Genomic DNA, 27,899 nt, shown 5'->3' with positions numbered 1-27,899 from the left:
AACAGTAGGTGAAATTACAGTCATTTAATTTACAGATACCATTAGGCAAAGCTGAACTTAAACCTACAGATCATGGCAGGAGTACTGAGACATCAGTGATACAGGAAAGCATCTATACAACATTGAAAAACATGTTGGTTGTGGGACGAGTGGAGTAGAAGAAATCATTCGTCTCGGGGTAGGACACACAGGTGCTGCAGCTGATAGGTACGCACCCAACTAGACAGTGTGTGCACTGCACCTGAGTTTGTTCGTGTAAGTGACGGCGAGTGCCTCACTCATGTCATTGCCTGGCCCTATTTGGTTCATAACAGACAGAAAGAACATTACCTTAATAAGGTACAAGCTGCAACAAGTTTTGGCATTTATCCAGGTAAAAACTGTCACTGACAGAGGAAGAGTCTGAAATTGCAACAAATATAACATCACAGTTTCTAAAAATGACTTGACTGATTATAAGTAGAATACAAGGTCCGTACAATAATGCTGAGTCATAAATATACTCGGAAAACCGGTGATTTCTGCCAACATAAGGAAAGATATTGGAATTTAAGGATAAAAACACAGAAACTTCGTGAAACACCGCTTGAGTTGAGTACGAGCCAATGAGGGTACGAGCAAAAAGAGGGCTCGTACTCAACCGACCAATCAGCAGGCCCCTATGGCTTTCTGTCCGAAGGGGGTGAAGCAACCTGAGTCCAGGGTGTCATCATTCGGATTGGAAGTGGTCTGTGCGGCGGGTTTCTTCCTGTATTTATTGAAGGACTTTCTTCTCGGATATGCACTTCTGAGTAAGTTCTATAAACCAGTTGTTGAGTCTGCTAGCTTTAGCTTCCTGCCTTTGGGTAGTTTTTGTGTAACCGGTAACAGCAAATGACCGTACAGTAGTACAGTGACACGTTAGCTCGTCTGACCTGACCGTCTGAAGCAAGCTAAGATGCTAACTTATATTCACCGTGTCGATTTCCGTAATTGTACAAAGAAAACGTGTGCTCATTATGTGCTGTGTAAATGCTAAGTACACGCCGTGTATCTGTGGTGGCAGTGGCTCTGCTCGCTGTGTGACGCAGTGTTTGTGTTGAAGAGCACCAGAGAGTTTGTTGCACAGAGCTCGTATCGTATACAAGACTGTACTGTGAGTAATCACTGCTAAATCACTTGATGTGACTCATCGGTCATTCGGACATTCACTCGGCCTCACAGCAGACTGTACTTGCCAGATCTATCAAATTTAATGAGTTTGGGATGAGCTGGCATAAAGCACAGAGTAATGTAAGGTCCATAATTTAAACTTCCTGCTTCCCTCCCTATAGTGTTAACGGGTATAACATCTGAGTCTCAAATTACAAACCAGGCAAGTAGCCAAGAAGAAAGAGTTTAACATTGTACTACTGCCAAAAAAATAGGAAACGGACAAATCAGCTGTTTTATTCATTTGGAAGACACTCTGATTTTTCATTGTTTTGTCTCCTGAAAACCGCAGGTATTTTTATTATTTTACATGAAACCGTTTTTTCTCTTATTTCCTGCAGTCTGACACTTGTGCCCATGCTCAATTTCCACACCTCAGCTGCCATTAACCACTCAAGAGGAAGAAGATGATTTTCACAGCCGGTTCAATCCTGTCACCACAAAGATCGTGCAAAAACCTCTCGAAGTAAGTTATTTATTGTGATAGACTTAGTATTATTGAGTTGTCATATGTCTGAAAGTTTTCAAAACTGTTAGTTTGAAAGTTCTTTTGAGGCAGAATAAACCAGCTTTTCTAGCAAATAACTTTACCCAGGAAACACTTTGTGATTTAAAGGATTTATCCCTCTGTCTTTATTGTTTCTTCAGGATGTGTCTTCAAATCTGCATCTGGCTTTCTTTGGCGCTCACTTCGATAGTTGACGCTGTGGGTAAGTAGGTTTTGCTAAAAAGTTTGTAAACTACTGTTAAATCCTCTGTTACATTAGACTGCTATAATTGAGAACAAGACTAGTTATAAGTGACTGTATTAATAGGTTATAAAGTCATTTCTTCCTTCACCCTCATATTCCTCACACCTCTCTTCTTCTCTCGCTCATTCCCAGCTATGGCTGTGTGATATTATATGTATCGATTTATAAAATCAACTTTTACTGCACTGCAAACAACTTAAATATATGAAAAAATATGATACTATTCCCTTAAAAGTAAATACTGGCTAGACAGTGAGCTCCCTTGGTGGAGGTTTGCGCTCTTGGAGTGCTTCTTGTTTAGTACATGCATTTCTGATGTATATTTTTATTCTTAAACCTCTGTCTTGTTTCTTTTGTCCTTCAGACTACAAAAACATCATATGTTCACTTGGCCAGCAGGTCATTCTGCCATGTAATGCTCCTGGAAATATGGTAGTCCCTGCCATGCAGTGGTCCAGACGTGGCCTGGAAGAATACGTGCTGCACTATCGTGATGACCAACTTGATCCAGACGAACAGGATCCGTCTTATACGGGCCGGGTAAACCTGACCAATACCCACATGCAGAATGGGGATCTCTCAATGATACTGATGAACATGACGACTGCTGACATTGGAACATACGAGTGTAAAGCCTTCCACAAAAGACTAGGGATGGGCTATGAAGTCCTCAGCATCGTAAACCTGAATGTCAGTCAGTCAGGTGAGTTTGTGCTCATGTCAAATGATGACACTTTAAAAGAGTTTTCACCTCCCTGACTGCTGACAATTCACACCAATGCATTTTTTTTTTTCTCGACAGATAAAGGAAGCAGGAATGAAGTCCGCAGTGGCGCAGCTACAGGAAGAAACCATCTTGGTCTCATTGTGTCACTGTCAGTTATTGCAGGGATCATTCTGGTGGCTGGTATTCACTATATCTATATTAGGTGCCAAACAAACATTGGATCCTCACCTTCCCCCCAATATGAAATGACATCAACATCTCAGCATGTCTAAATTAGAAAGACCCTCAAATTTATTCCAAACATCTAAAACTTAAAATGACCGTTAAAAGCTGGAGTCGGGCTTGTAGTAAAAGCACAAAGAAGTTACTTAGAGTAGAATAATAGAAGCTCGGGTCCATTTACCTTTTAACCTACATTAAGCAAATTCAGATTGTGGTTTGGCTCTGAACTGAATGTTTCCTAATGCTGGCCGTATATATATCACGTGATCGATTGGCTGGGATTTTTTAGAGATTTCTATGCACTGTTTACCACTAAGAGCGCTGTGGAGCCCATCGAGAATGAAACTTTAACTTTGGTTAAGAAAAAATTACTGAAAGAATTTATATTTCATAACGAGGTCAACAGAGCAAACATTATGGCGCACAATAAGTTCATGCACCAGATTTGGAACAAGTCCCAATTAAGTTTCTTTCAAAGCTTTACTTCACAACATGAACCTTAACAAGTCATACACTAAATGTGTAAACCTTATGCAAAAGTATTTATTATAATGCACTGAAACTTTTCTTATTTATTTATTTATTTGGTTTTTAGTATAAAGGTGCTTTTAAAACTCCTAAATGAAAAAAGGTCCTACATTTTCCCGACAGAATTTTGTGTGTTTTACATCCAAGCACAACTTTCCTGAAAAGAGAAACATGTTTTTATTGAAGTTACTTTCTGCCAGTATGATGTTTTCATGTTTGCAGATCCTTTTTGTCTTTAGGTTGTTCTAGCTGCCAAAAACAACAGTGTTGTGGTGCTAAGAGGGAAAAGTCCCGTAAATTGTTTAGTAAAATTTAAATTAAATTAAAGTGATTTTTACTGACACCGTCTTGGTGTTTTCGAACTGGACATGACAACGAGGGATGGATCTCTCTGAAAAACCGAGTTTACTTACAGGGTACCCACACGCTTAAGGTATTACCCTGCTTCATCTCCCTTATGACTCTCTTGGGGATCATGGTTTAGAAAGTGAGCATCATGTTTATCTCATAAGACTAGAAAAAGGTGACTGACAGCATGAACTTGTCTGGGAGATGTTTACAGAGTTCACAAAGTAAATCGGCAGTTGACCCCAAGCTGTTCAAGTATTTAAGCATTATTGTATTTTCACTAAAGCACTGCATTATACTGAATAATAGAAGCCTTTAACTTTGAGTAGCATTCCAGATGTGGTTAAGTATTATGTGATAGATATTGTATGGTAGACAATGTGCCCATTAAGCATTAAGGCACTTTATTAGATACTTTATCAAAATGTTGAAAGTTGAATGTGAAGGATCATAGTCAGAGGGCTGTGGGACATTGGCTACCAGCTGCTTATCACTAAAGGAAAGAAAGGTGATTCATGCCTTACATTTTTATCTTCTGTTGTTTTCTGCTTCATGGCCTGATTACAGTGAATTTATGGGACTATATTGTATGTTTTTTGTGACTCCCCAAGAAATCCATTAGGCACATACAGAGTATACATTTTTGCAGCAATAATAACTGCTCTTTAACTGTTGAAATGGATGTTTTCAGGTACATGATCACATTTTTACCAGGTTAATGAAATTTTCTTGGTATCTCTAACAAAAGGGTAATGATAAGTGGCCCTATCATTATATTTATAGTGACAGTTTCATGTCTTTCAGTGTGGTTTCCTATGTTACACTATTTAACATTGTTTTGTTTTTGTTTTTATTTTCTTGGTCCAAAAAAGTTTGGGTTTAGTATTTTACAAAGGACAAAGCATCCATACTCTTTACTGTGATGATGACATGACGACCACTAAAGCCTTGAAACAAACTTTGAATATTTGTTCTTACTTTGTGAGTCTGTATATTGCTATGAACTGTGCTTTTTTTTCTTTTCTTTTTTTTTTTACAAAGGAACATTCCAAGTGCCATCGTTTCTTTTGTATGTTCTGCACATGCTCTGTACAATCATGACCCTGAGACCAATAAAGATCTATTTATTCTTTCACTTGAGTGTGCCGCTCTTGTTGACTCTTTATGGTTCACGTAACGATAATGTAGAGCAGAATTTGTGTTTTTTATTCGTTTACATTTTTGTTTCCTCTTTAAATGTTTAGCTTTTGTTAGTTTCAGTGTCTGTTTTAGTTTTTAATTGAGTATATGAGGACTGTCAAATGGAAGATCTAATTTCCGGATAGGTGTGACGATACACATATATACCAACCTCCTAATGATAAAATGGATCAAGTTGATTTAAAAAATGTTAAGGACATTTTGTATATATTTAGCTTTGCTAGCACGCAATTATAGGTTTGGTTAAAGTCCCCCCGCCCCCTTTCATTAGATCTTTTTAAGACATGGTTTAATTTGGCATTTGGCTTTAGTTCATATTTAAGAATTATCTTGATCTGTTGACTTCCTGAGACATGGACAAGAATAACTGGTGAACTACAGACAATACAGCTGATGTGCAGGAGTTTATATCTACAATATCCTCAAAATATCTGTTAACAGCAGATTTTTTTTTTTTTTTTTTTTTAAATGTAAATGTAAAATGTAAATGTAATGTAAATTTTTTTTTGAATTTTTTGAATATTTTTCATTAGTTTCTGTTTTTATTTAGTTTCTGATTTAAGTTTAGTTTCAGGTAGTTTCCAGAATGGCTTTACTTGGCTATTTTGTAACCCATCAATTCTTTATATTTTGCTTGGAAAAATGGGAAATTCAGCAGGTGCAACAATGCTTGAAAGTAAATAGTTGATATGAAAACCTTTATTCTTCAGCACAGTCTGAACTCTCTGAGATAGCTTTCTGTCGTTTCTTTAAGTATCTTCAGGAATAGTTCTCCAGGTTCTTGAAGGACATTCCAAGCTCCTCTTTGGATTTTTCTGTTCAGTTCTCCGTCAGGATGATCCCACACTGCTTCAGTAATGCTGAGGTCCAGGCTCTGGGGAGGACAATCCACTGCACTAGCTGTGCGCCTGGGATCATTGTGAAGTTGCTGCCATTAAGATATTTTCCAGATGATATTTCATGGTGAATGAAAAACTAATGAGACTTTTCTAGGTTTATAATTCCATCAGTTCTGACAAGACCTCCAACAGCACCATGTTTAACAAATGGCTGTATACCTTTAGTGTTGTACCTGTCCTGACCTCCCCTGTACATATTGACAACAATGCAAACTAAAAGTTTCAAGTTTTGATTTGTGTTACCATTTATTTGAAGTCCAGTTCTTGTGTAATTTGTCATACCTCAGCCAGGGCATCTATCGGAAAATCTAAACCACGCGCACAATTATTATGCAAGTTATATTCTTGAGGATTAACTTTAATATGGAACAAAACCTGTGCTCAATGCAAAATGTTAATATACCAGAATGTTTGGCAAAGGAAATGTTAGTCTGGACATTCTCAGGGCGAAGGACATGTGTGCACGATTATTGGGAAATTAAAGTGAATAGCTTAGCTATTTCAAGAGTGCTGAAAAGTCCTTTTGAAGGACTTTTTGCAATTTTTTTTTTATCAGTGTCTGTTACATGGGGCCAAGAGTGATGAACACCTCATATAGAGGCTGAGAATAGAGAGGCTGCCATATTGCGCCATCGGCCCCTCTGGCCAACACCAGTAGGTGGCAGGGTAAAGTGTCTTGCCCAAGGACACAACGACCAGGACAGAGAACCCGGGAATCAAACCAACAACCTTCCGGTTACATATACGCTTCCCAACCCCCTGAGCCACAATCGTCCCCATCGTTTATGTAGCTTGGAATTGGAAAATATGCATAGAAATACTGATGAGGTCAAAATACTCACTTGCCTAATAATGGTAAATGGCCTGTATTTGTATAGCGCTGATAATGGGGCACATAGTGTTTTTCCCCAAGTTCACCAATGATTTTGAGCTCAAGGTAGTGACCAAAGGAATGAGATTATTTCTGTTTGCTGGCCTGGAAACGCCTTGGTGTTTCCCTGAATAAGCTAGAGGAGGTGGCTCGGGAGACGGAAGTCTGGGCTTCTCTGCTGTTGCTCCCGTGATAGATAATTAAGAACATAGGCAGTTGGCAAGGAAAAAAAGATGACCACTTTCTGATGAATTATTGTATTTAAAATGGTCAATTTTTTTTTTTTTACCTGCCGTAAGGAAGCACAGGAGTGTGCTTTTAACAAGTTTTCTTCATGACAGGTTCAACTCAACCAGTTTCAGAATTTGTTTTTGGTCATCGAAGGGCACAAAGCCACAAAAAAAAGTTTAATTCAACTGAAAAAAGATGACTTATTGTAATATATAAATTTGGAGCAGTTTGTAACGGAAGAAAAGTGCTTCATACATGTGAAATATTTTTCCCTGCAGCTTAATTCAGCCATTTTTTCATCAGGAAATCAAAACACAGCACAGAAGTTGGAAATGTTCAACAGGAGCAGCTGTTTAAATACTCATTGAGCGGCACGACCCTGATCTATGTGACTGGCAACAACAATAAGAGCTGTTCAGAGTGTCCACAGATTGAGGAAAGGTGCTTCAGTGGTTCCTTTAGTGCTTCATGGCACTCATGGCATTTCCTGACATAGCCATGATCTTTCAATCTGTTCAGAAATGTTTTTCTTAAACCTGCATTCTTTTTAAAGGCCACTAGGGGGAGACTACATTGGCTGCGAAATGACTTTTGCTCCTATAGAAGTCTGTCACCTCTGACACAGGTTCTAAGTCTCTGATCATTTGTTTTATTATGTGTTTAGGTTTTTGTTCAACAGGAAAGAGCAAACGACAGGTGCATGCTCTTCATACACTGATGGAGACAAACGAGGATTTATTTATGCCCTGAGCCATAAAATATCAGATCTATTTAATTTTATATTTATTACTTTTACATGACAAAAATATTTCTCTGTTCTGTGCAGTTTAGAAATGATGCTCGATGGTGACCTCCATGACATCAAAGTCCTCTGTTAGTTTCTGCTCAGGGTGGGGGTGTGGCGCTGTTGCTATGGAAACAAAGAGTTCAGGTCCAGTCATAATGAGGTAATTATAAGTGATAAAAAACAATCAGAATTTAAGGGGACCTATTTCCACATCTGCATTTTTCTTCTAAGGCCCTTCTAAAGTTGCTTTGCATGATTTACACTTCAAAATAATCAACACAGCTTCACCTGTGCTCAATTTGTCTTACTTACACCTGAGAATTGATTGATAGATCAGATTGTCTTTGTTCTTACAGTATCTCAGAGTTACAGTTATGACAGAAAATAAACAAAAACACAACAGATCCCCTTTATAAGATTGATCATATGACAGTGAAAGTTACCTGAGGGTCTTTGTAGATATAAAGACACCATTAGGACAGTTGTGATGACATATGGACAGAACACCACCAGGTGGCAGATCACTCTCAAGACAAGTGGTCGGTGAATGGAGACAGCTGGTGGAGCTGAATCAGTAGGCAGTGCTGTGGTAGAAGGAGATGCCATGGCAGTGGATTGGATCCGTGTGGTCATTGGGGTTGAGACAGAAAGCAAAGTTGAGGCAGAAGACAGGGTTGATGTAGAGGGCGGGGCTGTAGTTGTAGGTTTACCTGTAAAGAGAATGGCACTGTTCAGGTGATTTATGGATGAAATCTTAGATGGTAATCTTAGATGGACGCAACTTTCAGATCTCATCTGAAAAGTGACGCACAGAGAAGTGCCTTTAATCTGCATTCTTTCCAGTGGCCACCAGGGGGCAGCTCCTGTGGTAGCAAAAAAAAAAACCTTTGGATGGTGTAGAGGTCTATGGGAAACTCAGCTTCCTCACTCTGCGACCTCACTAAGCACCTTTCTGATTACTTTATTGGGTAGTTCCAGGTTAAACAGAACACATAAGAAGTCTTTAGCCAATTAAAGTCTTTGGTTGGATCCAACCTGCAGGTTTGAAAACACCTAAGTGGTGATAGCTAAAAAGCTTGAGGTCTCATATTGGGACTTCACTGACTAATGGGTGACCTCATGCTATCTATGTCCATCTATGGATGAAATAAATATTGATCATACTGAAAATTACCTGTGACAGTGATCCAGCTGGGTGGAGACTCCCCATGATGACTGATGTGACATTTGTAGAGGCCTTCATCAGACAGGGAAACATGAGGAATGGTCATGTGACCTGTCGACTCAGTCCTGATGACGGAGCCTTCTTTATAGAAAACAGCTGGGAGGTTTGAATGTGTGGACTTTGATTTACAGAGCAGCGTGATGCTGTCTCCCTCCATCACAGGAAGCACAGGACTCTGCAGGATCACTGGGCCACCTCAAAACAGACACAAACTACTGCATTTCATCCACTGACACACAGCTTCACCAACACTAACTACACACAATCTTCTTACCTGTCACGGTGATGTTGACGGTGTTACTGGTTATTCCCTCTCCGCACTCACACCAGTAAACACCACTGTCCCTTTTGAAGATGTAGTTGATGGTACAAGAAGAAACCACTTGTTTTCCCCACCCATCTCCACACCGACTCCTCTGTCGTTTGGGCGTGTTCCTCCTCACAGTCCATCCAGCAGGGCTGTCCTCAGCCCCACAGATCAGAGACAAAGAGTCACCTTCAAACAGCTGAGAGCTGCTGGGGCTCACAGTCAGACGAGCTGTGGGGAAGATATGGATTATGCACATTTACAAAACCCTGAGGCAGCCATCAGATTGTTTCTGAGAATTACAGTGAAACAATTAATGCACACAGAACCATCCGCAAACACCAACATTTAAGTATGGAAGGTGTTTTTTAAGGGCAGTAGTTGTTTGGGATCACTCCCATTTATCCAGGTTTATCTAGGGTATGGTTAAACTCCACCACAGTTATTCAGGATTAGATTACATTAGGTTAGACTGGAATTTCTTATCTCCCCTGGGAAAAGTCTTGGAATCTCATCATATGAGATAACACACATACAAACGCTCAGTCACAATTTCATCTGTCAGTCATTTAATTGATAAAAGCACTTAAGATATTTTGTGCCTATTTAACTAATAATTTGGTAACATGTAGCTTTTCCTGAGGACATCAGTTTATAATCTTCATTAAGGATACCCGTCAGTCTCTTCAAATATCTCCTGGAGGAAGTATGCCAATTATCTTTGAATTTAAGATCTGAACTTGTCAGAATGATTAACAAAACATGTAGTAAAGCTATAATGAATAATAGGTTTGTCATAGAGCAGTGCAGCCCTTAGTTTCACAGTTGAAACCTGAGGAAATTGTGGGGCATTTTATAGTCTTTGTAACTTGGGTGACTGCAGTTAATTGCAGAAGATTCATAGTGCAGAGTGATTGTTGCTAAAGGTTAAAAAAAATCCACACCAAATGGAATGTCAATGAAGTGGAATCCTTCAGAACGGAGAAATGAAACCGCCAAATCCTGCAGTTCCTTTAATGTCCACCTGAGACTGGCTCCAAACGTGGGCCAGTCACATGTTAAAATGTCCAACTTTAAAGCAGAAATAAACACGTTAACAGCCTGCTACAAAATTCTCTGTTTTTTTGGGTATTCCTTGTTTTCATAACTCTGTGGTTTATAAATTCTTTTATTTAACTAATCCTCTTGGATTTTGTTGAGGATTGGCCAGGTGTGGCACGTTAGACTGATAGCTGGATGGTGATATCAGCTGCTATAGATGCCAACGTCTGTACGGCTTTGCCTCAGTTAATCAAAGTCACTCAACTGAACCTCTAAAGCATGATTGAGCTGCTGGCTCTCTTTGAAGCATTTAAATTATGTTATTGAGCCTCCTGTGTGGTGCAGACCGTTGTTTTTCAGTTTTAATAACTGAAGTTGTAGAATTTGTATTGGCATGTTACTTAGTATTTTCAAGTCTAAATATGTTCACTTTTTATTTGGAATGGAAAAATTAGGTCAAGATTCAAGGCGCAGAGCACACCATCTACACAGGATGTTTTCTGAGATGAGAGATGCCCACTTTACTTATCTAAATGCTTCAAAATCAGGAAACAGTGTCTGTCATCAAGCTGAACAGGATGTTGTGGGTAAGTGAGCAACAGCTTTTGCAGAAGGTGCAATAGTGGTCACCTTTCTTTCTGCAGGTCGAAAAAGGTTATGTGAATTCTCTTTTCTTGTTGTTATGGAGTCAGTCTGCCAGTCCGTTTATGCAGACATTGTTAAGAAGGCTCTGAAATGCTGGAAAAAAATAAAATCAGGCAGAATTTCAGAGCCCTCTTAACTAGAAAATATTCATAGTATAAAAGGTAAAATGTTGCAGAGCTTTAGTTATTTTACTACTGAATGACGCACGTTCACATCTAATGTGACCTTTTTTGTCAAGACTAATCACTGCTGATGAAAGCTGGGTCTCCAACCACAACCCACCGACCAAACAGTAGCTATAAGGGATTCCCATATGCTTGTTTGCCATTCACCTAGGGACCATTTTTGATCTGAGGACACCACAAGGGTTACGTTTGCAGTCGAAGTCCGAGGCTGACGAGTGTGACTTTTTTCAACATTCACGAGGTTGTGTATTATAAACTCGTATCCCAGGGTCATATCATCAGTGAGGAGCTAACCAACCTGAAATGTGGTGACTGTGATCTTGTGCATTTAAGAGGGTTCCTTGGCCACAGCAAAGCATTCAATGCACACCACTGCCCCCCCCCCCCCCCCCCCCCCCATACACACACACACACACCTCAAATGAACGTGGAGACAGTACTTTTATGTGTAAATACAAAACTTCAGTATCAACACCACTGGATTTCACAGGAAACAATCATGAAGGGGCCAATTTTCCATCAGGTATTTTTTATTATTATGTTGGGCAAAATTGCTCCTTATTGCCTCCTTTTAGCTGGATATCGTCTAATGATTTGAGAAATCTGTCTCTAATTACATCTTTTCTTTGCTCAGCTCAACAAACCTTCATCAGATTCACTACAAAACTGCCGGGGTATTTTGTGGACGTGAGCAAGTTCCATTTTGAGTTTGAGGTTATTTGGACGAAAGGTTCCTCTGTTACCGCTGCTTCCTCCACGACAGATGGTGCCTGCTGTGCATACAATTCAATTCAATTCAATTCAATTTTATTTATATAGCGCCAAATCACAACAAATGTCGCCTCAAGGCGCTTCATAGATACAGAGAAAAGCCCAACAATCATATGACCCCCTATGAGCAAGCACTTTGGCGACAGTGGGAAGGAAAAACTCCCTTTTAACAGGAAGAAACCTCCGGCAGAACCAGGCTCAGGGAGGGGCGGCCATCTGCTGCGACCGGTTGGGGTGAGAGAAGGAAGACAGGATAAAGACATGCTGTGCATGCATGAAGTGTTATACAAACACACACACAGGTATGTATGTTTGGCTATATTTGTGAGGACATTTACACTTATTAATGCTTTTCCAAACCTGTTACTCCTAAAACCAAGTCTTAACCCCTTAAATAGGCCTTTGAAAGGGTGTGAGGGGAAAAAATCCTTCGTCACTTTGAATTCCTAAAATGTAAACTAGTTTGTACAAAGACAACTGGACATGTCTGCATTTAGACTTCTTTGTCTTTGGTTTCCTGTGCATCAGTCACTTCACCATATAGTATATAGCAGTAAACCACGATTTAAAAAAAGACATAATCATGCATGCACATTCAGCGAGCATATATCCTTCTAGCTTTTTAACCATTAATTAATGATTGGTTGTATCTGTGAATTGTAGTTATCAAAACAAGAGTCATACTCACAGAGATCATATAAACCAAGAGTACCTTGTGGAAGCAACTTTTATGCATTTGATTACATCTTTGTTACGAAGCCTTCATTTTAAAGAATTCAGATTTAGATGCATATCTATATTTATGTCTCTAAATCACTTTCCACTGAAACTGCCACCAAAAATTACGTTTTATTTTATTTTTATTGTATTAACCTTGATACTTAAACCTTTAGCTTATCTCTGTACCTTTTTCTGTCTCAGCTCAGTTAGTTACGAGCTACATGAAAATAATTAATGGGAAAACTACGGAGGCCTGTGAAATTATATGTTCTGGTAAGTGAAAGCACATCTTAAAACATTAAGAGGAATGCCATTGTTTGTTTTTTGTACACCATGTTGTATTTAAACATGTGTTAAATGCAAAGTGTATAAAGTGTGGTTTCCTGGTAGAATAAAACAAAGTGAACTAACCTTGGTTTGTTGAGCCACATAGCAGGGAGATCAACCCTAAATAGAATAATACTCGGTTAGTTTAACTTTCACATTAATCTGACAAAAGAATATGTGGTGTACTTACACAGCAGCCACAGGACAGATGTACCCTTCATTCTTTCACTTGGTCATATTTGACTGAGACTTAATAACAACACTTCACTCAGTTTACAGTAAAATGAAACTCGCGTCCCCTCCCTTTGTGGTTTTCTTTTGTCTGAATACAACGAAAGACCCTTTTCCATTCCATAGAAGCAGAAAAATTACATATTAAGAGATTTGATTGGACCACAACCTTAAGTTAACCATCAGCTCTCTCATGGTTTGTGTGTTTTGCTGTTTTCAGTCATTGATTTATATTTTTCAGTATTGGCCTCTGTTTGGGGTTTCTTGAATGGCAGTCAGTAATAAAGACAAGGTGGGAGTTTTGGCTCAGACAATAGTAAAGATCCAAAGCGCAGAAAGTATGACTGCTATAGCTGTAAAACAGTGTCTCATGAGCCCCGGCTGGTTAAGGATGTTGTCTGTTTTTGTGTTTTCTTCGCCTGCTGTTTCTGAAAATGTTGGGCAGGCCCTGTCCAGACCCACCCACTGGGTGGAGTCCTCAGGTTTCCACTTAACCTGTCACACCTGTTACTCATCAGGCATCCAGTATTTAAGGACCAGCTCGAGCTAGTGACCGCTAAATGAAGCTTCATGACGTCTTTCAGCCAATTTGATTGCAAAAGAGTTTAATCCTCAGGCTTCATGTGCACACAGACCTCCCTCGCCACCTGCTGGTCAAAAACTGCCAAACACACAGACTTATCACTCTTCATTTTAAGTGCAGTCTTACATGTTGAGTTGTTTTTTTGTTTTGTTTTGGGGGTGTTGTTGTTTTTTCACTGTGGACGCAAAGTTTGTCAATAAAGATTGACTGATTTACTGATCAGTAAAATTACAAATATTTGATTTTCAGATATCATTAAATAAAACTGTGGTAAAACAAATCATAAATGATCAGACACAAAAACAAAATAGGGCAGAAACACTGGGACATCAATGACACAAAAAGTAGTGTATACTATATTCAAAAGGAAAGCAAGACAACCAATGGAACACCAACAGAAAATGTTAACAGAGAATAGAACAAAAGGCAGCCAACATCCAAAGAGGATCAAAAGCACTGGCAGCAATATCTAGGAACCTGTAGCCCCTAAAGCACCCACACCCATAGCTATATAATAATAATAATAATAATAATAATAATAATAAGTGTTTTCAGTAATAGGATCAAATTTGGAGACTGTATTCTAAAGACTCAAGTCCTTTGTTTTTATTGTTGTGTAAAATGTAATTTAGTCCATAGTGCTTTTATTATTATTTTATTATGATCATATTGACATTATCCCAAAAATCAGCTAACACGAGAAAAGTATAACAACACATTGTTGAAAAACATGACACTCAAACTTACATTTTTTATTAGTATTCGTGTGAGCCTTTTAGTGATATCAGCAGTGATGCTGGCACATTTGGGGAGAACTGTCTTTATCTGAATCTGGACACAGGCACACACAGCAGGGAAAAGCAGAGAGAGGGTAGTAGACCTTTGACCTTTTAACTTGTCAAATGATTTAAATACTGAGCTTCAGCAAACACTGAAGGTGCAATTATTTCTATTTCATATCACTTTATATCTTTTTTTTTATCTCAAAAACAAATGTCTCTTACACTGTATATAATGATGCATTATCTATCAAATAGATAAATATTGTTTATCTAAATATTGTCTGAAAATGAAAGCTTACTTATACGGTATGGGTAAAAAGAAAATCCCAAGATGTAAAAAATGTAATAAAATAAGTAGAGTAATATATTAAATATTATTTTATTGGGGGAGAAAATCAGGCCTGTCAGTCATAACTGTCTTAATTCATATAGAATAGATATCAGAGCAAAAAACAGGCTGATGTTTGCTAAATGGGTCAAACTGGGCAGAAATGATACAAACACATAAAATCCTTATAAAATATGATGCAACACTATAGACCAGGGGTGGGCAACTCCAGGCCTCGAGGGCCGGTTATAGACCCCTGCTATAGACCAACTAACCTCAGAATATATAAATCATGAAGCAACAAACACAGCAGTATTATTAATCCAAAATGATGGCATTTATTTTCAGGTGCATTCTGCTGCTGATACTTACATACTTTAAGTTTCTGAATATATAAATTTTTACTACCTTATATCGTTTTTACTTGAAGAACTTGAGTAGTTTCTCCCACACTGAAAACACTTTAATGATAACATTATTTTAACATTAGCTAAAAAGATTGATTCCTTTTCTTCACACACTGCTGAGTTTGTCCTGTCTGATCATCACAGGTGGAAGGCCTTCTTCTCATCAGCTCTCCCTCAGAGATTATCACAGATGATCTGCAGCAGTGAGTTTCTCAGTCTGTCCTGACTCTGGACACTTGCATTTTTCAAGCATGGAAATCAAATGTGTGATAAACTGCAGAATTAAAACACAAGTTATTTTATAAATACATGTTATACTTTTATTTTACAATCACAAAGAAAACAAGAGAAGGGAAATGTGCAGGACAGACAGAAAGGTGGCAGGCTCAGAGGGCATACACTACTACAAAAAGAGCGCACTGAGTATTTCCTGTTCGTGTAAGTATTATGTTATTAGGGGTACTAAATAAAATGAGGGCTAAGTTTAAAGTGGTTAAGATACTACACTGTAGTGATGGGTCGGTCGCGAACGAAATGGCTCTTAGAGCCGGGTCTTTGACGTGAACGACGCGAGCCGGCTTCTTATCGCGAGCCATGGGGTTTTTTTTCTTTCTCTCACCCTCTCTCGCACTTTTTTCCCACTTCACTCCGCACGCAAGCCTTGTGCTTTACGCTGGTAAGAGGGGGGAGGGGCGGTAGTTACACTCAGTAGCACAGGAACGGAGCAGGAGGGAAAGAGAGAGAAAGAGAGCCAGGGACAACAACGTCACATTAGAAAGGTATAGTAATCATCCACATCTATTTTCAGTTGCAGATGATAAAGAAAGTTTATTCATGCAGGTCCATATGACAGACAGTGTTGGGGAGTAACGGAATACATGTACCACCGTTATGTATTTAAAATACAAAATATGAGTAACTGTATTCCGTTACAGTTACCGTTTAAAAAGGTGGTATTTAGAATACAGCTACTTTGTTGAAATAAATGGATTACACAGCGGTACTTCCCTGTTTCATATTGTGGGGGGTCAGGACTGTTTGGGTTTTGTTTGACAGCTACCTTCTGTTGTTCCAGGCGGCAGCGTTACGGTTGCCATGGTTACAGGATGATGCTCTCTCTCTCTCTGTGTGTTTCCTGGGTGAGAGAGCACCTTTTTGTTGTTGTTGTTGTGCTAAGCTAATAGGCAGAATGCTACAGGTATAGCTCTAAAGAATGTAGCATCATAGGCAGTGTAGTCCATGCTGCAGGGAGAATGGACTGCCATACACGTTATGTGTCTGTGAGCAAGGGAGGGAGAAAAAGGAAAAGTACGAGTTGTCATCGAGCAAAAACGGGAGCTGGAAGCATGTAAATATAATAATAACCACTGCAGCCAAGAAGAGTGCCTGACGAGCCCAGTTGTAAGTAAGCTATTAAGACTCCACTGTACACCATGTTCGTGTTTTCCTCCGAAACAATAAGTTCCGTTGGAGCAGCCTTTCAACGCCTCTCTCTGTCTCTTGCAAGCAAACTTGACCCAGACAACAAAGTAAAGCTAGTTTTTGGCTACGAGCCCGACACAGAACCGAAGTATTAGCCAGAGGTCCCTTTACTACGGTTCGGAGCCGCAGACCTTCAGTAACAGTAATAAATCACAGCAATAGTACATTCATGTAGTTGTGAACAGCATGATAATATATTAAGTAATCCAAAGTATTCAGAATACGTTACTCTCATTGAGTAACGTAACGGAATACATTACAGAATACATTTTGGGGCATGTATTCTGTATTCTGTAATGGAATACATTTTAAAAGTAACCTTCCCAACACTGATGACAGAGAATATGCATCTTCTTTTGGTTTTCATATTTTAATTTATATTTAATTGTGTTGTGGTTTGCAGTGTTTTGTGTTGTTTCACTTTAAATTTGTAAAAGGAAAAAGCTGAACATTTAAATAGTTAAAAGTTGAAATGTGAATAGTTGATTTTTGTATTATATGATTTATTTATTACATTTTATGTGGAGTGAATAAATAAAAGTATATTTACGGTGGCCCCTAGAGACAAAGCACGTACAAACTTCAAATCACGTATGAACTCTGAAGCACGTACAAACCCTGAAGCACGTACAAACTCCAAAACACGTAAAAGCACGTACAAACTCCAAAACACGTACAAACTCCAAAACATGTAAAAACACGTACAAACTCCAAAACACGTAAAAACTCAGAAGCACATAAAAACTCAAAACACGTACAAAAGACAACAGAAGTGCTCCAGGATGCTAGGGGCAGTGTTGAGCTTTTGTTACCTAGTGGCTACACAAGCCAGCAAGTACCAACGACCGGATTTGGTGTGTGGTAATAACAGGTAAAGGAACTTTTTTTTTTTTTTCATTATTTGACTATATATGAATGCTTGTGTATAAATACACAAACAATACACATATGCTTTCATGCTTTCAATTGTGTAATTTAAGTGATCTAGTAGCTCTGTTTTGGAAGTTCAGTTCATGCTAGAAATGTGTTTTGGAGTTTGTACGTGTTTTTGTCTCTAGGGGCCACCGCATATATTTATATATAAACATATATAAATAAACCACTTTTTTTACATTAGTAATTTCTTTTGTGCATAATTTTATATTATTGTTAATAATAAATTAATTAAAGCAACAAAACAACCTGAAGAGCCGGTTCGGAGACGAAAGAGCCGGCTCTTTTTAGTGAGCCGAACCGAAAGAGCTGGTTCTCTAAAAAGAGCTGGAAATCCCATCATTACTACACTGGCCAAACGCCCCTGTGAATAAATTACCATTCTTTTAACTTAACGAGTGAACTGTCTGCTCGTTTCTCCTTAAAACAAACATGCGTTTGACTTGACACCACCAAACAAAACCTGCTTAGGCACCACAATAAACAAACTCACATTAACATTAGTGTAATCGATCCTGATGTTTGTATGGGACTGTAAAAGTGATATTCAGTTGAGTGTCATGGTCCTCCTGTCCTCCACGGCTTTCTGTCAAGGTTTAGGCAGCATTCACAACTAGGGATGGGTATCGAAACCCGGTTCTTGTTGAGGACCGGTTCGTACTGTTTCAATTCCTTGGAATTGTTTGCCATTTTTGCAAACGATTCCCTTATCGATTCTAGTCGCCCCGAATGACGTCACCACGTCGCCGAGCGTCATTTACCTGGCAGGGAACACGGCGCCTAAGCGGCTCAAACGCTCAAAAGTTTGGTTATACTTTACGAGAACGGATGACAACGGGGCCTATGGAACGCCAGGACTATGGAACGCCAGGACTGCCATAATGAATTAATTAAATACACCATTAAATAATTAATTAAATATGTCAATAATTAATTAAAATAGGAAATAATTAATTAAATAAATAGTTATGACACATGTAATTAATTAATTATTGACACATTTAATTAATTATTTATGTATTTCACATTTTAATTAATTATTGACACATTTAATTAATTATTTAATGATATATTTATTTATTTCATTTTGGCAGTCCTGGCGCCAGGCTCTCACCATTAAATAATTTTATCTGTCAACCTCACCCATCAAACGCAGGGGGCGGGGTTAACGCTGCCCATGCAGCTTCTCTAACATTTGATTGGTTGCCGTGCAAAGTAAGTCAAAACAGGTCGATCCTAGATAATCGATTGCTTGTGTAGACTTGGGGCAGCCAGGTATCCCAGAATGCATTTCAAATCACAGGCAGTAATGGTGGTGGTGTAGTTTTAAAATAGCCCGTTTTTCTGTCACCAACTACACTTTTAACAGTGTTTTAGCCGCGAATGTCGCGCTGTAATCTTCACATGTCTGGTCAGGTTGTCAACATAGAACATGTTTGCAAAAGTGCTCAGATGTTTTCAGAGATGTCACTTGCTCTGCTAACAGTCAGCATGCACAGTGCACCGAGGGGGTTACGTTAACCGGTTTGTTTACATATTCCACTTTCCGTGTTCCACATGTTGCATTCCCAGATTCTCATTTTCACCAAACGATCGTCTCTTTCCACCTGGTCTTGTGTCTCTGTGCTTCTGTAACATAAAGAACGAGCTGACATTTTTCTCACGAAACCAGCGATAAGCTCAACAGACCCTCAGTTTACCTTCATGCATCCTCCTCCTCACTGTGTTAAACTCAGCTGTTTAACACCTGCTGCTAATTCAAGAAACACGCCCACGTTACCTGGTGATAGTCACAGTTTAACTGGGCAGCCGGTGCTCGATATTACGCAATGTCAGCACATTTTTCTGCACAAGATAAGTAAATATAGTTTTTCCCAAGCGCAGAGCTGCTGGAGCTCGTTTTCCAACAGAGCACTTTATAGGCGAACCCACTTTATCAGCGGCTGATGTCCAATCACCGGCACACAGCTTTGAAACCTCACCTGAGTTTTAGCTCTCAGTGGTTAAACGCTGGACTTAATTCACTCAGGTTTTGTCTGTCGGGTCACGTTTACTTCGCTGTTTTATTTACAACTGAGCAAATCGGTTTGGCTGAGGTTAAAGTTACGTTTCAGAACTGCACAGTTTTACAGACGTTTAATGGTTCACTGGCACATGTGTTAGACTGAACTATTTATCTGGTGTGTTTTGGATTTAACAGTGAAGTTTGAGATTAAACTGACTTTTAAAATGTTTTTATACAAAGAGGAAAGAGAAGGCGCATTTCCACCGAGAGGAGCAGAGTTTCCAACTACATGTTCATAATGCAGACTGCAACCTGGACAGAAATATTATATCATCTGTTTTTTAATAGTTATTCAACTGTATTCTAAGCACCAGCGATCTGTTAGAATTTTTAGAGTTTACTTAACTAAAAATAAATGAGGTTAACATATAATTTATGTGATTTCTTTTCTCTCTATTTATTTTTTTGCTTTTTCGGTCATGTTATGTTTAACTGTCAAAGGTTTGTTACAAACTATGAAACACATCGTGCAGACTTCTGGATGTTAGAAGAAAACTAATAGCCTACTGCTCATGAATGAGACGAAAGGCAGGAAGGTGTCCTTTAAAACTAAACATGTTAGTGGGACCTCCCTATTTATATCATAGTTTATGAAATAGCACGTGTATTTCAGTAATAGCCTACTGATTTCCGTGTAGTGGTGAACAGTCACACAGCTCACGTGGGTGTTATCTGTGATACTCCTTAACTATAATTTATCCAAGTTAACTTCAGTTAACTCTGAGCGGCTGGATCGACGGAGGTCAGACAACAATTTTACATGTATGATCTTAAAACAGGACACAGCCATTATCCGTCCTGGCCTCATATCAAATGTGAACGCAGACTGAGCTTTATATCTAATCTTCCTCTCAAACATTTAAACAGCAGCGAGTCTGCAGCTGAGGGAACACAAACTCAAATTGTCGGAACCGGTTTGCTCGTTTCTTGCGTTCATTTGGTAATTTATTAAATGTATAACTGTTATAACTGCTGAGTCTCTTACGCTGATGAAAATGCAGAAAACACAGATCATGAACACCTGTTCAACCAATCGCTTTCATTCCACTTTGATCTGTGACAAACTGACGGTTCATCTCCGTTACAGTGTTGCGTTAGACTGCTATATTTTTGTGTTCTTTATGCTGTAGATTTTCACGTCTCTGGAATAGTTGGCAGTATTAAGGATGCTTTTCTGTAAAATCATATTGATATGACCCGTGAATTATTCGTAGATGACAGTTAGATTAGTCAGCTGGGAAACTCTGGGTTAACTTAGAGAGCTGAAGATATCGTGGATATGCTGATCTTGCTCCGTGGTGTACAGGTCCGTTTACCCTCATGATTAATATTCACAATAAAAATATTAGCCGAACATCATAAAGTCTGTATGTGTGTCATAGTGTCGAACAACCTTTGTACAGTTAAAGCCAGCAGTTACTACATGAGGAAACACCAACGTTATCTCTTTTATGCGTTTATACACAGGTCACGCTGATTACTGAACAAAACCCCAAAGATCAGCTGTTAATAGGGATGGGTACCGGTATCCGGTGCCATGATGGCACCGGTTCTGACATAAACGGTAGTAACCAGACCGAAAAGCAGCGCACATTTCGGTGCTTTATTTCGGTGCTTTTTTTTCCTGAGATGTGATACACTTTGAATTCTAGCCAATCATTTTACGTTTCCGGGGATAGTAGGCGGGTCCAGGTACGTACGTTCTTTTAGAGCAGAGCTACAGGTTAAAAATGCCCAAGGCAAAGCGGTCAAAAGTCTTGCTGTACTTCACAGCAAAAGATGCAAACTCAGCAGCCTGCAACAAGTGCTTTAAGGTGATACTGTGGAAAGGAGGTAACACCTGAAATCCGATGAAACACCTGGCGACGCATAGCGTTTTTTTTAAAAGCCGAAAAATGCGCCGTATTTGATAGCTTGCTGCGAGACCTCACACCGAGCGCATCTACTGCAGGTGTGGTGCCTGTTATCGGACGAAGAGTTAGCAACATCCCCCAAAAAGCTGAAGAGTAGAGTCCTGGCCCCTAGCCCTGCCAGTGTAGCAGAAATGATGAGGATGATGATGGCAGCAGCAGCAGCTGTTCTTCTCTGCGTGAGTAGCTTAATGTTGTTCGTGTATAATTTACGTAGAGTAGGCTAACCACGTTATTACATTAATGTATCTAAGGTCAACTAGCAAACATCATCATAGCTACATGCGGCTGTCTTCTTGTTTGATGGCAGATGCTCCCTTCACCCTGGCCAAAAAGGCTAAAATGACCAAATAAAAAGTGGGAAACAGTTAAACATGAGAAGTTTTTGGACAAAGTTTTTGTTTTTTCCATTGTTTAAGCACTGCTTCCAGCCAAGAGTGATACCATATATGCCCTATAGCTGCAGAAAAGGCTAACATTGTTATCTTTTTACAAAAAAAAACAGCTGAACATGAGAGGTTTTTGGACCAATTTTGTGTTCTCCATTCTTTAAGCACCGGTTCGAGCACCGGTTCGAGCACCGTTTAAGCACCGGCACCGTTTCAAAAGTACCGGTTTGGCACCGGTATCAGATAAAACCTAAACGATACCCATCCCTAGCTGTTAATCGAATTTATTTGCTCTCTCTCCTCCTTAAACATGTTTTTAATCTTAGTTATAATTCAGAATTATACTGAAACACGTAGGACACATAAGAACATCAGGAAATAAAACCCCGATAAATATAACCTCAGTAAAATAAGTCCGTGTCAGCGGGGGTTATTACAGCTGTGTACCGGGGCCTGCGCTTTGTCGGCGGTAATAATAGCTCGATTGCTTGCGAGGCGAGCGGGTCTATCCACGCTTTGCCGTGAGACTGGGCAGACATCTCCGAAATCATCGAAGCACTTTTGCAAAGAGGCTGTATCTTGACAAACCGACCAGACACATGAAGATTAAACCACTACATTCTCTTCTAAAAAAATATTAAAACTGTATTTGGTGACACACACAAACAGGGTTTTTCAAAGTTCAGTTCTGTTAGTTTCCACATGCTGGTTGTTGTGTGCTAAAAGCAATGGCCACCAGGCCAAAGCAATGGTTTTGAGTGGATCAGCGTTAACCCCGCCCCCTTAGTTTGATGGGTGAGGTTGACAGATAAAATTATTTCATGGTGAGAGCCAGGCGCCAGGACTGCCAAAATGAAATAAATAAATATATCATTAAATAATTAATTAAATGTGTCAATAATTAATTAAAATGTGAAATACATAAATAATTCATTAAATGTGTCAATAATTAATTAATTAAATGTGTCAATAATTAATTAAAATGTGAAATACATAAATAATTAATTAAATGTATCAATAATTAATTAATTACATGTGTCAATAATTAATTAAAATGTGAAATACATAAATAATTAATTAAATGTGTCAATAATGAATTAATTACATGTGTCATAACTATTTATTTAATTAATTATTTCCCATTTTAATTAATTATTGACACATTTAATTAATTATTTAATGGTGTATTTAATTAATTCATTATGGCAGTCATGGCGTTCCATACAAACGGGCACATACAGCCAAGGTAATTTGGAAGGCTGGATGATTTTATGCATTTACATACAACTTGAAAGATACAAAAACAGGTCTTTACCCCAAAACAAGTTTTCAAGTTTAAGGCGTTAGATAAACTTTTAAGTTAACCTTTTCATTGCGGTGTGGTCGCTGAATGACTCGGCACTTTTTAGTTTAATGCCACATTTTCACATTTAAACAGCATAAAACACATAATTGGACCCATGTCGGGCATTGTCTGTCCCGCAGAATATTTTTTGCTAATAAGTGTCTGTTTGCTTTTCTTATCGAACTGTCAGTTTTGGGTTTTAACCAAACCGCAAGCTAGTACCAGTATTCTGACAAAGCACCCTACCTATCAAGCTGTCCTACTTGTTGTTACTGCGCATGCGCATAACTCAAAACGGCCATGTTTCCGGTGTTAATAGTACATGCCTATTATTTGATCTTCCCCCGATCTCGTGCCAATCTTGTGTGTGCGAAAAAAAAAATTGTATTAAAAGTTTTACTTTATTTTAGTTTTTCTTTTTACTTTATTACAGTTGATAATTGTTTCCTTAAGCTGTCGTCAATTTGTTAACTTTTCAAGCTAACATGTGTTTTGTATTTTGTGCAAAAATACTCCAATTTTGAGTCTCAATCGAAGTCATATTCCAAGTCTTGATTTAGTGCTTCTAAACTTCTGTAAACTGGCGTACAGCGTAAACCTTCTCAATTAATTTTAGTCCTCCTGTAGTTAGTGGAAACCACGCTCCGACGAAAGTAATATTGCGCCACATACTTGTTAATTGAGTGATAATGTTGTGTAGTCTTACATAATGGATTCCGAAGCCATTTTGAAAATGTCCGATTTTCTACTTGGTTATGGAGAACAAATACGAGGAACTGCTCATGTTTCTTTCTGTTGGATCCTACCTATACGACAAGTCCCAGAGGCAAACCCTTAGGAGATACGCCGCAAAATTATTTTATGAGTGTTTATTTTTAAACCAGACAAAATGATTAAATTAGAAACTAAATATAACAGCTGCTGGCTATGCTTCTGATTTCTGGTTGATATTGTAGTATTTTATTAGGCTTTTTTCAACAGTTTGAGCCGGTGTCACTCCATACTCTCAAGCGACTTATTGACCAATCAAAGAACACCTCTCCTGCTTATGATATCCTTCCATCTCGTATAGTTAAGGATTGCTTCAGCGTAATTGGACCCAGCATCCTATAATGAATGTATCCCTACTTGCAGGCTCTGTTCCTTTAGCCTTCAAACACGCTGTTGTCCAGCCCGTTCTTAAAAAAAGGAACCTTGATCATAACAATCTTGGGAACTATAGGTCGATCTCTAAGCTTCCATTCCTGTCCAAAATGCTGGAGAGGATCGTTCTTTCACAACTCCAGCCGTATTTGGATGCGACTGCCATTTATGATCAATTTCAGTCTGCTTACAAACCCTGTTATAGTACTGAAATGGCCTTGCTCAGAGTCCTCAATGATCTCCTTCTGATTGCTGACTCTGGACGGTCTTCAGTCTTGGTCCTACTAGATCTATCCTCGGCCTTTGATATGGTAGATCATAACATCCTATTAGCGAGGCTTGAACACACAGTTGGCATTGGAGGTGCCACCCTAGATTGGTTTAAGTCATACCTTTCTAATAGGTTCTACTCGATCAATTTTGGCCCTTTTTTCTCCTCTGCTGCACCTGTCTCCTGCGGCGTGCCTTAATCTGTCCTTGGCCCCCTGCTTTCACTGTATATGCTCCCCTTAGGCGCAATCTTTGAGAAGTATAACACTCCACATCATTGTTATGCCGACGGCATACAGATTTATTTTGAACTAACTGATGATCCCGCTATGTCTTTGTACGGCTTTTGCGAGTGCATGCGTGAGGTCAAAAATTGTCTCGCAGGTAACTCTCTTATTCTAAATGAAAGGAAAACTGAAATTATCGTGTTTGACAGTAGAGTCCCCCGTGGCCAACTCCGTGACGCCCTCGGTTCCTTTAACAGTTTCCTCACCGACACTGTTAGTGACCTGGGTGTATTTTTGGATAGCTCTTTTAAGTTCGACAAACAAGTGTCTTCTGTTGTTAAATCTTGCTTCCATCAATTGTGTCTTATTAGCAAGGCCAGACATGTTCCGCATAGGGACCTTGGAAAACTTATCCACGCCTTTGTGACATCTAGGTTGGATTATTGCAACTCACTTTACTTCGGTCTTAACTCTACTCTCCTCCATAGACTCCAAATTGTTCAGAATGGGGCTGCTCGTCTCCTTACTGGTAGTGGGCGGCGTGTCTCTATTACCCCTGTCCTTGCTGATCTGCATTGGCTTCGCGTTAAGTATCGCATTCAATTCAAAATCTTGCTGCTTACCTTCTGAATTATTAGCGCCAAGCTACCTCATTGAGCTACTTAGATTATAAACCCCTACTAGAGCACTAAGATCATCTTCCCAGTCACTCTTGGTACTGCCGAGATCCATGTTTTGGTACCTTGCCATAGCACTCATCCTTCCCTGTTACTTCATCCTACTCTCTTGCATGTTAAGCACTTTGGTACAACACTGGTTTTTAAATGTGCTATATAAATAAAGTTTGTTGTTGTTGTTGTATATCCAAATTGGGTGAGACGACTTTAGGTTTAAATGGGACTTTAATTTGAGTACATTTGATTTATATAGCACCATTTCACAATAACTGTTAAATATAACAAATAAAAGACCTTAAAAATAGAGACAAAACCCCAACATTCAAATAATCCCCTATGAGCAAGCAGTTGGGGATGATGGGATGGAAAAAAAACTCCCTTTTAATAAACCTTCAGCAGAATGAGACTCGAGGACGAGCAACTAGTTGGGGATGACAGAAAAGACAAAATAAGAAAAAAATGAAGTGCATACGAGGACAGGACAAAACACATGATGGGAGGCAGAGGACCAACGTTACTGACATGCAGTAGTGACATATTAACACACTGTTACGGATTCAAATATTGGGGATGGATACAAGAGGAAAAACCAAAAATAACCACACTGGTCCGGCCGGGTCAAGTCAAACGATGATTTAATGAACACACGCGTGGGAGATGGACACCATACAGCAGACAGCATCAGATCTCAAAATGGTGGAGCCTTGATCAAACTCTTATAGCCTCTAGTGGCCTCCACCTAATCATAAAAGCCTAAACATTCACATTCTTTCTCACACAGCGCCTAAGCTACGACCTTGGCTCCCTGTTTATCTGCTCCTGCTGAGATGGGGCAGTATGCTCTGTTCTCTTCTAACCAGACAAATAAGGCGATGACTTTCTGTGAACAGTATTTCTTATAACTCACAGTATAATGCATCATAAAACAATATCATTCATTCACAATAAATCAGCAGTCTAATATAATGCAAATCAGTTTACCAAATGTAATAGTTATCACCTTCTTCTAATTCAGGAGAATAATGCAAACTAAAACTACATAACAATTCACAATCTTTAATTAGGGGTCTAACATGGCATAAAATAATATTATAATCCGACAATTCCCCCTGATGAGCTCTTTAGACTTAAAGAGCTCACTTACACCCTGCAATCCAGTGTTGCCGGGTTCATTTCTTCTTACTCCTGAGGCCCTTTGTCCCCCTGTTGGGTGAACCATATGTGAGATGACCTCTGTGTTTGCGCAGTTCAGATGCAAGAAAAACTTTTATTACAACAACAATAGTGGGTACAGATGATACTCCCATCACTCCCCAGTTCTCCCACAGCTTTATTTCGGTGCTACCTTATACCCTCCAACCATACTCAGACTAGAACCTCTGTCCGAGGAGCTTTTAACCCTTATTTTATTGCTGTAGGCACCAGTGTCTTCCAGTCGGGTGATCCTCTGCTCTTCTTCCTTCAACCTCAGGGGTTAGACAACCCTTCAGTCGTTGCACAGATCAGGGGATTATTCTGCCCCGATTTCAAACAAGGATCTGTGTATTCTGGGGTCACAGCTGTGTTCCCCAGCAAAAGGAACAGGAACATGTCCCCCTTATGACCAAGAGCCTCTCGAACGTCGTTGGTCGGGTGTTCCTGGATTTCCGCCTACCCCTTCATGGTTATTGCTGTGTTTATGGGATCCATCCTTTTGAGGTGACTAGCTGGAGCCCAAAATGCCATGACACTTGAACCCAGTTGATGTTTCAGCAGTCACCGTGTCTGTCTCTGCTGCGAAGGATCCTCATATATCTGTGACCTTGTCTGGTGTCTGTTCCTTTCTCTGTAAGAGACAGAAAACCAAAACACCTCTCTTCCTAGCTCTAACAATCTAATGTTGCTGTCTACTGATCTTTTGGTGGTTCAGAATTGGTTTAGAACATTCAGAATGTCCCAAGGACTTATCCTAATTTAGTGTATGTGTGTGTAAGCGTGTTTGCATTTAGCCCGCTGCACTGGCATTTCCTACACTTTATCAGTCCGGACTATCGCCGAACGAAGCTTATGACCTTCAAAAGACCGAGTGCCAACTCATTATAAGCACATTTGCAAGGTATGTATGAAAATGATTAAAACCACTCATTCTAATAAAAGACATCAAAAACAAA

General features: G+C 39.2%; 2 protein-coding genes across 5 annotated transcripts; one reads left to right on the top strand and one right to left on the bottom strand.

Moving 5' to 3' along the window:
- Positions 1–668: 668 nt before the first annotated feature.
- On the top strand, positions 669–8,128 carry LOC146502119 (uncharacterized). The gene is made up of 5 exons (XM_085133014.1): positions 669–791; positions 1,533–1,657; positions 1,840–1,901; positions 2,308–2,646; positions 2,746–8,128. The coding sequence occupies exons 2-5, from the start codon at positions 1,599–1,601 to the stop codon at positions 2,940–2,942; spliced, it is 657 nt and encodes a 218-aa protein (XP_084989140.1). The 5' UTR covers positions 669–791; positions 1,533–1,598; the 3' UTR covers positions 2,943–8,128.
- Positions 7,766–14,320, bottom strand: LOC146502118 (low affinity immunoglobulin gamma Fc region receptor II-a-like). 4 transcript variants are annotated; one of them, XM_085133010.1, is made up of 6 exons: positions 13,168–14,313; positions 13,062–13,097; positions 9,256–9,519; positions 8,931–9,176; positions 8,200–8,466; positions 7,766–7,879 (listed from the first exon to the last, which is right to left on the bottom strand). In XM_085133010.1, exons 1-6 carry the CDS (start codon positions 13,196–13,198, stop codon positions 7,797–7,799), a joined length of 927 nt encoding a protein of 308 aa, XP_084989136.1. In that variant the 5' UTR covers positions 13,199–14,313; the 3' UTR covers positions 7,766–7,796. The 4 variants fall into 4 exon arrangements, with proteins under 4 accessions (XP_084989136.1, XP_084989138.1, XP_084989137.1 ...); XM_085133012.1 differs by having other exon boundaries at positions 8,200–8,340; XM_085133013.1 differs by having other exon boundaries at positions 7,797–7,908; positions 8,205–8,466; positions 13,168–14,320.
- Between the last annotated feature and the right edge of the window lie 13,579 nt (positions 14,321–27,899).

This window comes from Neolamprologus multifasciatus, chromosome 15 (genome assembly GCF_963576455.1).
Source record: "Neolamprologus multifasciatus chromosome 15, fNeoMul1.2, whole genome shotgun sequence".
NCBI classification, from domain to species: Eukaryota; Metazoa; Chordata; class Actinopteri; order Cichliformes; family Cichlidae; genus Neolamprologus; species Neolamprologus multifasciatus.
This window is presented reverse-complemented; position numbering and strand designations above follow the sequence as displayed.

Bases quoted from the DNA above. Each gene is read 5' to 3' on its own strand.
- LOC146502119 (XM_085133014.1), top strand. From the start codon at position 1,599: ATGATTTTCACAGCCGGTTCAATCCTGTCACCACAAAGATCGTGCAAA. The intron at 1,658-1,839 runs GTAAGTTATTTA...TTGTTTCTTCAG, and splicing joins TCGTGCAAAAACCTCTCGAA to GATGTGTCTTCAAATCTGCA. The intron at 1,902-2,307 runs GTAAGTAGGTTT...TTTGTCCTTCAG, and splicing joins TTCGATAGTTGACGCTGTGG to ACTACAAAAACATCATATGT.
- LOC146502118 (XM_085133013.1), bottom strand. From the start codon at position 13,198: ATGAAGGGTACATCTGTCCTGTGGCTGCTGT. The intron at 8,467-8,930 runs GTAATTTTCAGT...TTCTCTTTACAG, and splicing joins CAGCTGGATCACTGTCACAG to GTAAACCTACAACTACAGCC. The intron at 7,909-8,204 runs CTCAGGTAACTT...TTACCTCATTAT, and splicing joins TCTTTATATCTACAAAGACC to GACTGGACCTGAACTCTTTG.